The following is a 15196-nucleotide window of genomic DNA, read 5'->3' on the forward strand; positions in this document are numbered from 1 at the left end:
GAATAAGGCGGTGGGTCTCAGCGACCCCTTAATTGGGATTTCAGGAAGTAAAAGAGGGAAACAAAAAGGCTTCTGATTCTAGTGCAGAAAAGCCACTGCGGGCTGCTTGAAAGAAGATCAGAGTTCTTCCTCCTTCTTAAACCCTGAATGACTATGAGAAGAATCTATCAAGCGGCAAACTTGAAAGTAGTCGTGGATCTGGAATTTGGGGGAAGTTGCTGACGTTTGAATTGTTTGAATTAAAATTGCTCAACGTGGATTAACACCAAAATACTGGCAAGCTTTTTTAAAGGTAGAAACTTTTATTATAGTCTCAAAGCTTAGTAAAGTTGGTCACTTGGTGGATCTTGAGAAAGCGCGATTAACATGAGGAAACCCAGCAGAATAGACCAGACCGGAAGTCGACATTACTATCCCGGAATATCCCATAGACTTCCACTTCCGCTGGTCAAAGTGCTTCCTGTGGCTTCCCGAAACAGGAAGAGGCGGGTTGGCGGCTGCGCTGTGCGAGGCACGCTGAAGCTAGAGTCGGCTACGTGAGGCTGGCGAGAGTCTGGTCCGAAGAAGCGTTTGGCGCTCGGGGCTTGTAGAGCGGACAGGTAAGGCGGGGAGGGTGGGGCGGCCCTGCGACTTTCATGCCTCGTGAGGGACTTGCTTTGTTGATTCCCTCGCCCGGGCTGCGGGCAGCAAGCGGAAGGAAAGGGGTCGCTGTGTCGAAAACTCCCCCAATGTAACCTCGAGGAGCCACTTGGGCTACCCGTGAGAGGCCTGGCGGCCTTAAGAGCATCTCTTAACCAGCGGGATGGGCTTCTGTGGTGTCCCTTCGGGCCCTTCCCTGACCCTCGGCCTGCCCTCGAAATATGTCACAAAAGGGCTCCCTGCCCCGCAACCCCCGTGCCCCGCTGGGTCACAAACGCGCCCTTGCAGCCCGGCCGCGGAGGAAGAGAAGGGAGGGAAGGCCTGCGCGGTGGTGCCCGCAAAAAAAAGGACTCATCAGCGCTGGAGATGTAACCGCCGCAGGTGCCAATGTCGGCCCAGGGTGCAGAGAGGGATAAAGATGACTCTAAGCGCCGGTCCTCAAACTGGCATGCTTGGTACGTTTGAGCCCCTCCGGTTGGGATCTTTTGCTCGGGCTCAAGCACTTAAGGATCTTTTTTTTCTAGAGATGGTTAGGGGACTGGAGGCTAAAACATAGTGAAGGGTTACTGGAATTGGATATGTCTAGTGAAAACAAGGACTAGGGGAGACATGATAGCAGTGGTCCGACATCTCAGGGGCTGCCACAAAGAAGAGGGAGTCAAACTATTCTCCAGAGCAGCTAAAGGCAGGACAAGAAGCAATGAATGGAAACTAATCAAGGAGAGAAGCAACCTAGAACTAAGGAAAAAGTTAGAACAATTAATCAGTGGAACTACTTGCCTCCAGAAGTTCTGGATGCTCCAACACTGGAAGTTTTAAATAAGAGATTGGACAACTGTTTGTCTGAAATGGTATAAGGTTTCCTGCCTGAGCAGGGGATTGGACTAGGCAGCCTCCAAGGACCTTTCCAACTCATTCTGTTATTTCTTCTCCCATTTGGTATATAAGTAACTTAATGATTTGGGCAGAACTTGATTGCCTTTCTTTAACCAGCCTGACCAGGTAAGAGATTTTAAAAAATAGGAAGGCTGCTGATACTACTGTCCATCTACCAATAATAGTTGTCCAGATACAGAATAAACACAAAAGTCTTCCTTTCCACTGATCACACTTACCACCAACTATAACCACCCTGTTTAATTTCTGATGAGAGTTTCTAAGATGACCTTTGGCTTAACACAGATTTTATGCAGACTGCTGACAAGTAGGGTGCACACTCCTCTTTCTGGTTTTGGAATTGAAAAGGGACTTCCAGAACTTTCTGGAGTTGTGAAGACAGCTGTTACAGTCATGAAGAGGCGTGTCAAAGTTTAAAATATTTTACTTCTGTATCTCTCTGCCTGAGTCAGTGCTAGGGTTTTTAGGACAGCATGCACATTTATGTACATGCCAGCTAGATTTCTGCATGTTAATGCAGATCTGGACATAATGGTGGGAGTGTGATTTTTATAAGGCTGTTTAGTGAGCTTATGTGTTAATCTAATTTAAAATATTTTCTATATCTATTGCAAAGATACAATCTTGGATTTCATAGCTGTAAGTTATTCTTTAATGAATAATGAATTTAATGACAAATTAAAGAAACAAGGTTTTCCTGACCATTGTTCACAACTGCTAGCCAGTCATTGTGAAGCTCTAGATATTATTATTTACTCTGTTTTCAGTTATACTTCACTATTACTAATTGTTTTGATTATGAAACATATTTATACTTATGACTTTCTGATTTATTATTGCAGGATGCCTGGATTAAGCTGTAGATTTTACCAGCATAAATTTCCTGAAGTAGAAGATGTTGTCATGGTCAATGTCAGGTCCATTGCAGAAATGGGAGCCTATGTTAGTCTTTTGGAATACAACAACATTGAGGGCATGATCTTACTCAGTGAGCTGTCCAGGAGACGAATCCGTTCTATAAATAAACTCATCCGAATTGGCAGAAATGAATGTGTTGTTGTCATAAGAGTTGATAAGGAGAAAGGTGAGTTACATAACAAATACAGCAACTTTTTCAATCCATAGGAATATACTTATGGTTTTCAAACATATTCAATGAGGAGAGAACTAAAGTTGTAGAACAGCCTACTAGAAGGGATGGTATGCAGTAATTTGGAAGAACAGATCTTTCCTGTTGCACTTAATAATTATACATAGTTTTTTAATGAGAGAAGGACTTAGAAAGTTTTTTAGTTGACTTAATATATTTAAAAATATTTTTTGTTATTTTAGGTTACATTGACTTGTCAAAAAGAAGAGTGTCTCCAGAAGAGGCAATTAAATGTGAAGACAAATTCACCAAATCAAAAACTGTAAGTTTTTGTAAGAAACATTTGTTGTCCTGCTGTTGAATAATGAGATACATTTTAATTCTGCTAAAAGTTTCTGTTTGCTTGCTGTTAAAATAAAGACAAACAAAATCGAGCCATACAACTAAAATTATACAGGTAGTCCTTGACTTACAATTACAATTGAGCCTGAAATTAAGTTGCTAAGACAGTTGTTAAGTTGGTTTTGCCACATTTTACAATCTTTTCTTTTTGGCCCTAAGTGAATCTGGCTTCTCTCTTTAGGTTTGTTTGTCAGAAGGTGATCACATGACCCTAGACACTTTAATTTCATAAATACATGTCACCAAGCATCTGAATTTTGATCACTTGACCCTGGGGATGCTACAATATAGAATTAAGACATTTCTTAGAAATTTCAGTACAATTAACCAGTGGAACAATTTGCTTCCAGAAGTTGTGGATTTTCCAACACTGGAAGTTTTTAAGAAGAGATTGGACAACTACTTATCTGAAATAGTAGAGTTTCCTGCCTGAGCAGGGGGTTGGACTAGAAGACATCCAAGATCTCTTCCAATTCTGTTATTCTAAATTCTAAATTATAAGTATGAAAAATGGTCATAAGTTCAGAACTATTGTAACTGGTGACTGAATGAGTAATTATAAGTTGAGGACTACCTGTGCCATATATATTATGAACAATACATTTTCATACCACGGTATTCTGCTCTTGCATATATGTGCAGATAGTCCAATTAGCTATAAACATAGGAAAGTCCAGTTCAGCATTATCAGTATTCAGTGTATACTGATAAGTAGCCGATTTCCAGTATAATGTGTTAATGTGACCAAATTATGGCTGTTATCATGAATGTAGTAATATACAAAGAGTCTCTATAGAGAGTTCGTGTCACCTAAACATTTCTACACCACAGAGCTTTCCAATTATACTGTCAATAACTCTGGAGTGGTAGAATTTTACTTTGTTTTTTCTGTTTGTTCTGCAAGTGTAAATTAACTTTGGAAAATGGGATTTTTAATTTATCCATTCTACGGCAAAGAGAAGAAAAGTTGTACACCATTTAGTAAATAAATTTATCTAGGATATATTTAACACAAAAGTGGTGCATATCTGTAGCTCGAGTGTAGGAAGGGGGTGAAGGTTCGTTCTCCAAGCTTGTGGGTTGGTTTCTGAACATTTTGTTACCAGGCTAGGTAACATCTTAAGCAGAGTTTAGGGTATGTCAGTGTCAGTGTTCTTCTGTTTCTAAGGGCTTTGTGGCAAACACTGAAATCCCCTAAACTCCACTGAAGATGTTACCTATCGTATTGAAATGTTTGGAAACTAACCTTCACCCTCATATTTAACACAGTTGCCCTAGCTTTAAAAGAATTGTTTAACTTCTGACCTCTTTGGATATATCAGGTATATCCAAGATTTTAAAAACATACCATGGCAGGACACAAGGCCCTGAAAATTTTATCTGGATCAGAAAATTTGTTTGTGAGTACATTGATGAAATATTTGACATGTTAAGAAGAGGCATCTCCTCTGTGGAATTTTCAATTTTCATGGAATATTGTTATATTGTTTCATTGGATTAGGATTCATTGCATTAAATATAGCAATGCTTCTACACAGGTTTACAGCATCCTCCGCCATGTTGCTGAGGTTTTAGAATATACAAAAGATGAACAGCTGGAGAGCTTGTTTCAGAGAACTGCTTGGGTATTTGATGACAAGTACAGAAAGCCTGGATATGGCGCATATGATGCCTTCAAACTTGCTGTCTCGTAAGTAAAGATGCCTTTCTAATATTTCACTAATTTAGAAATTAGAGGATAAATTTGTGCATTGCTTACTTTTATGCATATTCCTGTACCCTTATCATTGTTACTCAACAAGTCAGGTTTTCTGCATTTTGAAGATAGGGCAGCATGCTAACCTGCTTCTATCTATAAACTAGTATCTTTTGCAAAGCTAATTTTCAGGATGAAGAAATGTGTTTAAATATTTGCATAGTTTGTTGTTTTGACAGTTCTCTTTTATATATAATTTAGGAAATTCTGGTAAGATTTTCTTTGATTATTCTTTTTATACAGAGATCCCGCAATCCTCGATGGGCTGGATTTGACAGAAGATGAAAAGCGTGTGCTAATTGACAATATCAATAGACGTTTGACACCACAGGCAGTCAAAATTCGAGCAGGTGGGTCCCCTAAACTGCCTAAGTTAAGTCGCTGGAACATTCTATATACTAACAGTGATGGCGAACCTATGGCACGTGGAGCCATTTGTCAGGGCACGCAAGGCGCTGCCCTGTCAGCATGCTGGCCAGCTGAGTTCACCCTTTTTTAAAGCCATTTTCGCCCTCCTCAGGCTCCATAGGAGCCTGGGGAGGGCGAAAAGAGTCTCCTCCCCGTCCTGGAGGCCCTCAGGAGGCTTCATGAGCTTCCCTGAAGCCTCCGGAGCGCAAAAAACCAGCCCTATGGGCAAACCGAAAGTTCAGGAATGGACTTCTGGTTTCTCGGAGGGTCGTTTTGACTGCTCCGAAGGTCCCTGAAGCCTCCAGAGGGCTTCGGGGTGGTGGTGGTGGAGGCTGTTTTCGCCCTCCCCTGGTTCCTATAAAGCCTCTGGAGCCTGGGGAGGGCGAAAAAAGCATGCAAAAACATGGGTCGCGCCTGTAGTGTATGCATGCACACTGGGGTGTGTGTCGCGCATTGCATTATGGGTGCGGCACGCCCGCACACAATGCCCCCCTGTGCTCCCCCCACTTATGCACATGAGCCAAAGAAGGTTCACCATCACTGCACTAGAATATGTCAATTGGTGAACATATGTTGAATGCTGCTTTTTGCTTTATGGTAAATCTAAAACTGTTGTTATCTGAACATGTGATTATCTTGGGCTCATTGAGGACTGGAACAGTAAGCATGACTGGGAAATGTTTGAATGGGTATAGATTAGGAAAGTGAATTTCATAGTGTTATATTTCAAACTATAACACTTTTTTTTGTTGAATAAGTTATCCAAACAGTTATTTAATTTTCTGAAGGAAAAGAACCAGAAATTCTCAAATAGGTTTCTGGAACATGTTTTTGAGTAGACGGGAATTGGAAAGTGTCTGAAAATGTAAGGAATCAGAGATTCAGTGGCAGGAAGATGAAAAAGTGTTCATTAGATGTTATGAAAGATGAAGCACTTAAAAGATGAAGAAGGAAATTAAGGAAAAGAGCTTGCAGAACAGTGAAATCAAATGGAGGCTAATAAAAGGACGAAGATGAAAATTTGTAAAATGGCTTAAGCCAGCTGCCTAAATGTTTAGCCCTGGCTCATACAGATCTTAATGAGTAGATGAGGTATAACTGTATATACAACTAGAGAAGATTGCCCAGTTTTACACAGTATTGCCACTAAGAGTTTATCACTTAATTGAATCATCTGAATTCAAAGTATATAGATATTAGGCAATAGATTCATATTACATGAAGCTTACTAATTTACTGTTATAATTTAAAGATGTAAATTATATGATTCTGTTATCATTATTAATCAGAAATATTCCATATTTTCCTATTCCATTAGGAAAATGAGAACATTTCTGCCAAGTAATAAGATCCAAATTATAATTTTCAGTGGTTAAATTATATAACAAGTTAAATGCTTTTGTTGCAAAAATTTCCAATGGTGGTTTATGAGGTTTCTCCACCCCAAAAAAACTTGTTTTAAGCAGCTCAAATTATTTCTAACATGACAACTAATTTCTTTAAAAATAAAAATAAATGCCATATGAAAGGTAAAGGGGAAAATTGGTTTTATTCAAATACCAAACCACTTAACAACATATGTGTGTGTGTGTGTGTGTGTGTGTGAGTGAGAGTGTGTGTGAGAGAGAGACAGAGAGAAAAGGGATCTGGCCATTTGTGTTACCAGTTGCAGACTTGACAGCCATTGGTTGAATTCCTTTCATGTTGTAGAAGCATGAAATAGTGAAGAAGGGCTTTCTTCATAACGGGAAATAGGGTTAGATGCAAAGGCATAGGATGTGTGGGGAAAATTGCACTGTAAGGTGGAAGATACAAGTAAACCAAATTCAAGAAAATTGAATTTCTCATGTGTCTTCTGCTTCAAACATTCCAACCTAACCATGTTGCACATTAAGCACAGTAGGACTGTAACTTTGTTGCTTGTATCTGTATGATTTATATTGATATTGATTGTTTTCTGATTGCTTATTTGTACCTTATGACTAACATTAAGCATTGTACCTTATGATTCTTGAGGAATGTATCTTGTCTTTTTATGTACACCAAGAGCATATGCACCAAAGACAAATTCCTTGTGTGTCCAATCACATTTGGCCAATAAAGAATTCTATTCTATTCTATTGTAAGTACAATTGTAACATGATTTTCCTTGGGATCATCTTAGCCTATGGCTGCTTGGTAGTTAGGAATATTTTTATTTTTCATTAGCATTAATCTTTAAAATGCAATGTTATTGAACTATATATATTTAGTTGCTAATGATTTTAATTTTTCTAAACATTTTTAACATCAAAATTTTGGCTTTTTTAGATATTGAAGTGGCCTGTTATGGTTATGAAGGTATAGATGCAGTAAAGGAAGCTCTGCGAGCTGGCCTAAGCTGTTCTACAGAGAGCATGCCAATCAAAGTAAGTGGATAACCTATGACATGGTTGTTCTGGAAAATCTTGAATATATATTTAAAAAAATATAACATTCTCCTGTGGCTTAATCGTCATACCGCTTAGTCTGTAAATGTATAGGAATTGGGTTGAGAGGAAAGGCGAGATCTGAATTGATCCAAGAAAGCCAATTACAATCTTACAGTGGCTCAGTTGGATTAATTATTTTACCAATGTTATAAACCATTGTATTTTGAAAGCCTGGGAAAAAAAAGATTTCCTTAAGGCAGAAAATTAAAGAGATTTACTGGAAATTAATGGTAGTTACATTCTGTTAAAACGCTACAAATGCTGAATTGGCTGAAACCTTAGGAATGTGGTTGGTTTGGTTGATTCCAATATTTTGTTGCTCTGTATGTCCACAAATAACCTCAACAATGCCATGAGTACTTATTTGAGGATTACAAATAAGTGAATTGACAAATGTAGAACCTGTAATTAATGCAGTTTGCCTGTATATTATGGAATACTTGTCATTTAAAAGTTTATTATCTTGTGATATTTCCCCAAAATACTAGAAATGGACTCCTTCAGGAAAAGAGCTGTATGACATAAATCCTGGGGTTCTTTTGAGATTTGTTCAAGATGTAAAGCATCTTTTATCAGCAGCTTTGAGGAGCAGGTTAAGACTTGTGAAAGCAAGACTAATACTAGCTCATTCTTTTTTAGATAAATCTTATAGCTCCTCCTCGATATGTGATGACCACAACAACACTTGAAAGGACTGAAGGCCTTTCAGTCCTCAGCCAAGCCATGGCTGTCATTAAAGAAAAAATTGAAGAGAAAAGAGGTGTCTTTAATGTGCAAATGGATGTAAGTATTGTGTGTTCAGCTAGGCTCGGATCAGGGACACTTACAGTGAAACAAAGGCATGCTGCAGCTGTTATCTTGACATTTTTACCCCTCTCCCCCTGCAGACTCCTTTGTCTATGATCCTCAGGGCTAATTGTGGGGAGGATCCAGTGGTTCTTGCAGTCTCCAAACAGGAGCAAGTACTTAATTTGTTAGAAAATGCTTCAAAGCATATGTTCCTTTTTTACTGGTGCAGAAGTGCCTCAGAAAACTAAAAAAATATTTTCCTCTCTTTCTCATATACTTCCTGCTTGCTCGGCTCCATTTTTATTGGGTCTGTTTGACCACAGTGTTGATAAGTCAGAAATCTGGAAAGATACAAGAAAGCCTTAAAGCTCTAGTCACAGTACTTTCTTTTTTTTAAATAATTTTTAAAAAATTTTAATTTAAAGTTACAATTACTACCAAAATTGGGGGACAAGAGAGGGGTAGATATCAAAAAGACTGCATTGAGCTGAATTCAGGAATGTTCATTACTGGAAAATCAAAACCTCAAACTGGTATAAAAGCTAGCACTGAACTGTTCTTCGTGGATTTTTCATAAATTTTGTTTGAGGCCAAAACATGCATTTCCCAAAATTAACCGAACAAGAACAAAAAAAATTTATCCGACTGAAACTAAGATATATTTAATTACTTTAATATCAGTTTTATTTGTTAACTTTATATGGCTAAGAAGTTACTCCAGGTGGAATACAACTAATTAAAACAAATATCTAATGTTCTAATGAACATTCCTGAATTCAGCTCAATGCAATCTTTTTGATATCCACCCCTCTCTTGTCCCCCAATTTTGGTAGTAATTGTAACTTTTAAGATTGTTTTCCTTAATTCAACAGTGCACTGCAGATTGTATGCTAAATAACTTTCAAGTTCATCTTTTCATATGACATTATATCTGTTCATGATGTGTATTTGTTCATTTCACCTATTTTAGACAATAAAATCTCAATAAATGTTCCAGTAGATGGCCTTCATAGTATTATATTTCTGTCCATTCTTACAGCAAGCAGGAGTATTTCCTCCTAAGGGCTTAGAATGTACAGCTCTCTCTTTTTTTCAAGGAATACACAATCTAATTGATGGAGATGGAAAGAGTTCAATGAAATCTACATTGATTAAAAAAATGAAATATACCAAACTATTAATAGGCAGCCGCTGTTTATCACTGGATGGCAGTCCCTTCCAGGGGCTATCATTGCAGTTGCAAATGAGTTTGACTGCATATAGCAGGTTAATAATTGCTGTCTTTTATATTTGGACAAGTCAACTGCATGTTTAATGAAAAGTACATGTGCTTAAACAGATGCCGAATTGCACTGAAAGATAACCATGTATTGCTCACTTTGTCTTTGCAGCCCAAGGTGGTAACTGACACTGATGAGACTGAACTTGCAAGGCAGTTGGAAAGGTTGGAGCGGGAGAATGCTGAAGTGGATGGTGATGATGATGCTGAGGAGATGGAAGCAAAAACTGAAGATTAAATTTATTGGCATGGCAAAATAGATGGAAACTATGCCTTCATGCAAATAACTAAAAACACTTAGAGTCGACTGATGAGATTTCATTGTTAAAAATGCCACAGGAACAGACTTGAAATACTTTCAAGTTTTTAATGAGACCAAATTTTGAACATACAAGAAACCATCTGCTACAATATGTTGCTTGATTTTCTCATTGGGAAGGTACTTCCCACTGAAGATTAAAACCTTTCTCCCCTAAATAATCCAAGCGTACTTTGATGACTCTTAATATTTTCACGTCTTATCCATTCAGATTGGCAACTGGTTCACTATGTTGTATCAGCGAGTTTCTGAGGATGAAACCAATATTCCTCCACAGACCACACTGAAGCATTCAATAAATGTATTGGATATTTACTTGGGTTTCATTTCATTTTCATTTTAAGAAATCTGTAGTGCAAAAAGCTAAAGAGGAAAGAGTGACTTTTAGCTGTTAAAGATGGCAGTTCGCATGTCTTTAACCGATAAATCCTAATCTTTACTTAGTTTATAATCAGTTGTCATTATACAAGTAACTTTAGGGCTACTTCATGTACAACGTCAGCAAGATTAGATACTCCTTTTTAATACTCTGATGAATTAATGCACTAGTCTTCCTCTTCTTATTTTGTAGGCTTTTCTTTTACATTTTGAGTATGTGATACCTCAGAACAAAATATTTTTCCTTATTCTGCAAGGTAAACCATAATCTTCTCTCATTTATAGAACAAAGAAATACTGCATTCAGTTGCCTAAATAAGTTTATTAGGAGAGGTAAATTTTGTGTTGATTTTTTGCTGATCTGCCACATCAAATTTCTTTTCTATATACTATCAGTGATTATATGTGATAAAACTTTTATTAAATGTCATTACTTTTTTCCCTAAATACTGTGCTATTTATATAAGAATTATCTTTTTAGGTATGTCAAAATCAAAAGCTGGTAAAGACTTCTAAATCAACTTTTTTCTAATATTAACAACAAATGTTTTAATGGTAGCTTATAATAGTATACTTTTTTTTCTTACCACTGGGTGTCATACAACCACAACAAACTGATTTTACAAGGGTTCAAAATGTTGTCCTGAATTCATATTTAGTAAATCCTTGCTTACTAAAGTTCTTCATCTGGCCTCCTAACTCCTTATGAGCATTTCTGCACTCTTTGAGGAAAAACCAGTTCTGTCTCAAGATAAATTTTCAGTGTTACAGACAACTTTTGACGTCAACATCAACAGATGGTTTGTTACAGTCAGTTCCTCCCACTATGGGTGAATCTGTAGTCCTAAAGGTAGATAGGGTAATTTGAGAACTGATTAGACCTACCTGATCTGACATCACTGTCTGAGTTTAGTTTTACATCCATACAGGTTCCTACATGTTTTCTTCCAATAGGGATGTGTTTAATATTTGAAGAGTTCTTTGCAGCAGTAAAAAAATCACATTTCAGTATTAAATAGTATATAGATTGGGTAACCTTCCTTACATCTGTAGAGTGAGAAGACAGCCATTTTCCCCAATGTCTAGGAATTTATTTTTGTGTAAAGTATAGGTTGATTGAATGCAAACTAGTACGGACATGTATCTTTAAGAACTAATTACAATGTTTGCCCTCTGTACATTTTTTTCGAGTAGCAATTTTCATACAATGGATAGTTCATAAATATTTCAAGTGCTGTTTGGAAATAAAATATAAATGGGGGTTAATTAGGTATTGTTGGCATCAGAAACGTCAGGGCAAACATAAAAATCAATCAACTATTAGAAAACTATAAATTGAACAGTAATAAAATTGGAGATCAGGCAAAGATAATAGGATGAATATAAAAAGGATGGCTTTTCAACCAAAAGATTTAAAATGGCAGAGGTGTAAAATAAGTACCCCATGAAACTAGAAAGCAGATCTATTTTTGATAAATATTCATATACCATCATTATTTTTACAAATAAGGCAGTGGATTTATCTAAGACCTCTTCCCATTTTCCACACAATAACCCTGAGAAATGGGTTTGGCTGTGAGAGAGTGACTGGGTCCAAAGTCACCTGGCCAGCTTCCACGGCTAAGGCAGGGCTTGGACTTACACTCTCCACTAGACCAAACTAGCTGTCTGGTATATCTGGCTAGATATACTTTCGCCATCCATGAACGGTTCAGTAGTTAATAGACTTGAATGCCTGGATCAGAGAGCCTCCAAGAATACAGGAGCTAGACCACCTCTAGCCTGACCTAAAAAATAAATACATATTAGATACATAATATTTACATAGGGCTGACTCATATGTAAAATAGAAAGCAAGCTATTGGAGTGTATTGTAAAACTCAGTCATAAAGTCCCCCACCCACTCCATAATAATACTATGTCTGCAAAGAGATTTCCGGACATTTTGCTGATTTAGTGACTAATGCTACATCGTCTGTGACACGCACTATTAGCAAGCACAGTAATCAGGAGATATGCGAGAATAACAATTGTTTCCTTCCTACTTTCTTATCTCCAGGATGCTTTTTTCTTTTTTTGAAATCTTGCTTTGACCATAAAAGTATTTCCCTAGAAAACATGAAAATCTCACAATAGGGAATAGTATCACTGATACCTTAACCTTAAAGCTTTCACCATACCTGTAACATACTCTAGACTAGAGTATAGAGTCACTCACTACAGTCTCAAGGTAGGATACAATTTCCGTAAGAAGCATCAATTTCCACCCAAACAGAAGTGTAAAATGCTTCATTGCTGTTCATAAAGTTTTCCATAGAAAAGGGTTGCATATATTTTGGAGCAACTTTTAGGACAAAGGGAAACCGCCTATACTTCTTGTCAGAGATACTGCCTGCATGTGGAGATCTTCATAGAAAGGTCAATAAAAAACAATTTATACATCTTGGTTTGGCTTGACTTTTAACAAATGTGCATGGATCTACTTAACAGTAATACTCATATAAATTTATAGGTTAATGTAGCCTTATTATTCTGGAAAGTTAAGTATAGCACATTATATATTCTTAACTAGAAGTAGGCTCAAGTACAAATGGTTTTATTCCCCTACAAACAAAAGTTGAACAAGTGTACAAGTAAAGCTCAATTTACAGTGGCAGTTGGAACCGAAATTTCCACAACTTAGCAATGGCAGTTCCCTGCTGAACTGATTGCCTTCATTAATAAAATCTCATGTTTGACAAGTAAGGCAACTTCATGCTACCGCTGACTTGGTTGGGGGAAGCTGGCAAGTCCCAGATGGCTTGCACACAGGCAAGCAGTAAGTGGCGACTGCTGCTAGATGGGGAAGAATGTGCAAGGAAGGTGCAGCACCTCATAACCACATGACTGGGTCAAAGAGGGTGTGTGAGGGTAAAATTATTATTATTATAATTATTAACCACATTTATATGCCGCCCAATCCCGAAGGGAAGTGCAGCAAGACTACTCGGGAAGGGTGCATGGGAGTACTTAAGTGGCCAGCTTGGTGTGAATGCAGAGGGGTTGGGGGACTGGTTCAGGGAGACTTATCCCCAGCTAACCCACTAAATTTCTGAGGAAGCCACAAGGAGGTCACAAATGGAGGTCACATGGTTATGAGGTGCTGCATTTAGTCATAAATTTAAACCAGTTACCAAGCACCCAGATTGTAATCACTTGACTGTAGGGGTCCTGGGACAGTCAAAAGCCTGAGAACTAGTCATATCTACCATTTGTTCAGGGCATTTTAACTTTGAACAGTTCTTGAATGAATGGGTGTAAGTCAAGGACTACATATATGTCCAATCATGTTGTCCTTATTGCTCAGATGCATTTTCCTTTGAGAGTCCGTAGATGTCTTGGAAACATCTGGTTATCTATTGCCAGAAAGAGAACATTTGAAGCATTTCTTATTTAATTTATGCTATCTTTATCCTTTTCGGGGGCGGGGGTAGTGGTGTTATGATTATTTACCCATTATCAGACACAGAAGGAAGCATTCAGCCTCATAAATGTCTCCTATTCTGGAAACAAAATACCAGTAGCAAATCAAAATTTTGGAAATACCCAATTACTATTTGTTCCAAGGTTATGTCATGTTTGCCTTAAAGATCTCTTGTATATATTTTAATTTTAAATCTGGATTAAAATGTCTGGCTATAATATAAATAGGACTTCTTTTTTTATTTATTGTTGTTGTTTTGGTGCCTTAACTCCTCGCAATTGTCCAAACAAGACTACTCAGTTCTCGCAGCAAGTTTTCACAAGCAGATTTGCCATTACCTCCTTCCTGGGGGTGACAGAGAGTGACTGGCCTTACCCAGCTGGCTTTGTGGCTAAAGTGAAAGTAGAACTAATGAACTCCCAGTATGCAGTCTACACCAAACTGCAGTATACCACAGTCTCTATTATTGCAATCATTCATTCTATTTTCTCCATGGCACAGAGCTAAATTAAACTTTGATATGTTAATTTTTAGAGCCATATATCTCACTACATTATACAATTTAAGTCTCACTGCAAATAATTTGGATTTTCTACCAATAACATGGTATCATGTGCATGGAAAAGTATAAATGTATTTCCAACCAAGACATCCTTACTACCAAGCACTTAAAGCATTTCTTACAAATATAGTTGTCTCATCTTCATTTGCAGCATTTGTGCATACATCTTATATACATTTTTTAAACCACAGCTTCTTTCACTTCATCATGTAAAAACATCTTTTTCACACTTCCCATTAATCAAATACGTATACTGTACTTCTGTAATATTATGTAACATAATTCTTGTTACCTTTTTCCAAGAAGCTTCCACATCCTCTTTCCATATGTCTGTTTTCTATTCATTATAATAAAAATTTGATCTATCTTCTAATATTTGTTCATACATTCCCCAAAATCCACTGTTTACGCTTGCAAAAATTGTCTTTTATTTACAACTTTTCATTAATTTACTGTGTTTCATTAATTACCTCAACCATTCCTAATAATCAAATAATGTTTTCAGGTTTATATTAATTATTCTATCATGTTTACATATAAAGAAACGCTTAAACCAAGGTCCCTTCCAACCACCCTATAATTCCATGATTCAAAGTATTTGGAATAAACAGATATTTTTCTAACAGATACTTATTGTTCTCTTACATTCTTATGTTTCCAAATCTCCCAATAATTTTTTCTGTACTGTCTCTTCTCCTTTCCACTCATACATTTGAAACGCCTAGCAAAATATTTTTCCTCTG

The 15196-nt window shown here is 37.3% G+C and overlaps 1 protein-coding gene across 2 annotated transcripts; it reads left to right on the plus strand.

The window, feature by feature from the left end:
• Window positions 1-470: 470 nt before the first annotated feature.
• Window positions 471-10365, plus strand: EIF2S1 (eukaryotic translation initiation factor 2 subunit alpha). 2 transcript variants are annotated; one of them, XM_014060228.2, is made up of 8 exons: window positions 471-599; window positions 2379-2620; window positions 2869-2948; window positions 4567-4718; window positions 5028-5134; window positions 7503-7600; window positions 8303-8446; window positions 9844-10365. In XM_014060228.2, the coding sequence occupies exons 2-8, from the start codon at window positions 2380-2382 to the stop codon at window positions 9967-9969; spliced, it is 948 nt and encodes a 315-aa protein (XP_013915703.1). In that variant the 5' UTR covers window positions 471-599; window position 2379; the 3' UTR covers window positions 9970-10365. The 2 variants fall into 2 exon arrangements, with proteins under 2 accessions (XP_013915703.1, XP_087577277.1); XM_087721151.1 differs by lacking the exon at window positions 471-599 and adding an exon at window positions 948-1094.
• Window positions 10366-15196: the final 4831 nt, after the last annotated feature.

This window comes from Thamnophis sirtalis, unplaced genomic scaffold (assembly GCF_051295495.1).
Source record: "Thamnophis sirtalis isolate CommonGarterSnake01/CBP01778 unplaced genomic scaffold, rThaSir2_p1.2 scaffold_1, whole genome shotgun sequence".
Classification (NCBI taxonomy): Eukaryota; Metazoa; Chordata; class Lepidosauria; order Squamata; family Natricidae; genus Thamnophis; species Thamnophis sirtalis.

Excerpts from the sequence above, each read along its gene's own strand:
- EIF2S1 (XM_087721151.1), top strand. The coding sequence starts at position 1,027 with ATGTCGGCCCAGGGTGCAGAGAGGGATAAAGATGACTCTAAGCGCCGG. Across the intron at positions 1,095-2,378 it reads TCCTCAAACTGGCATGCTTG|GATGCCTGGATTAAGCTGTA; the intron begins GTACGTTTGAGC and ends TTATTATTGCAG. Across the intron at positions 2,949-4,566 it reads AATTCACCAAATCAAAAACT|GTTTACAGCATCCTCCGCCA; the intron begins GTAAGTTTTTGT and ends GCTTCTACACAG.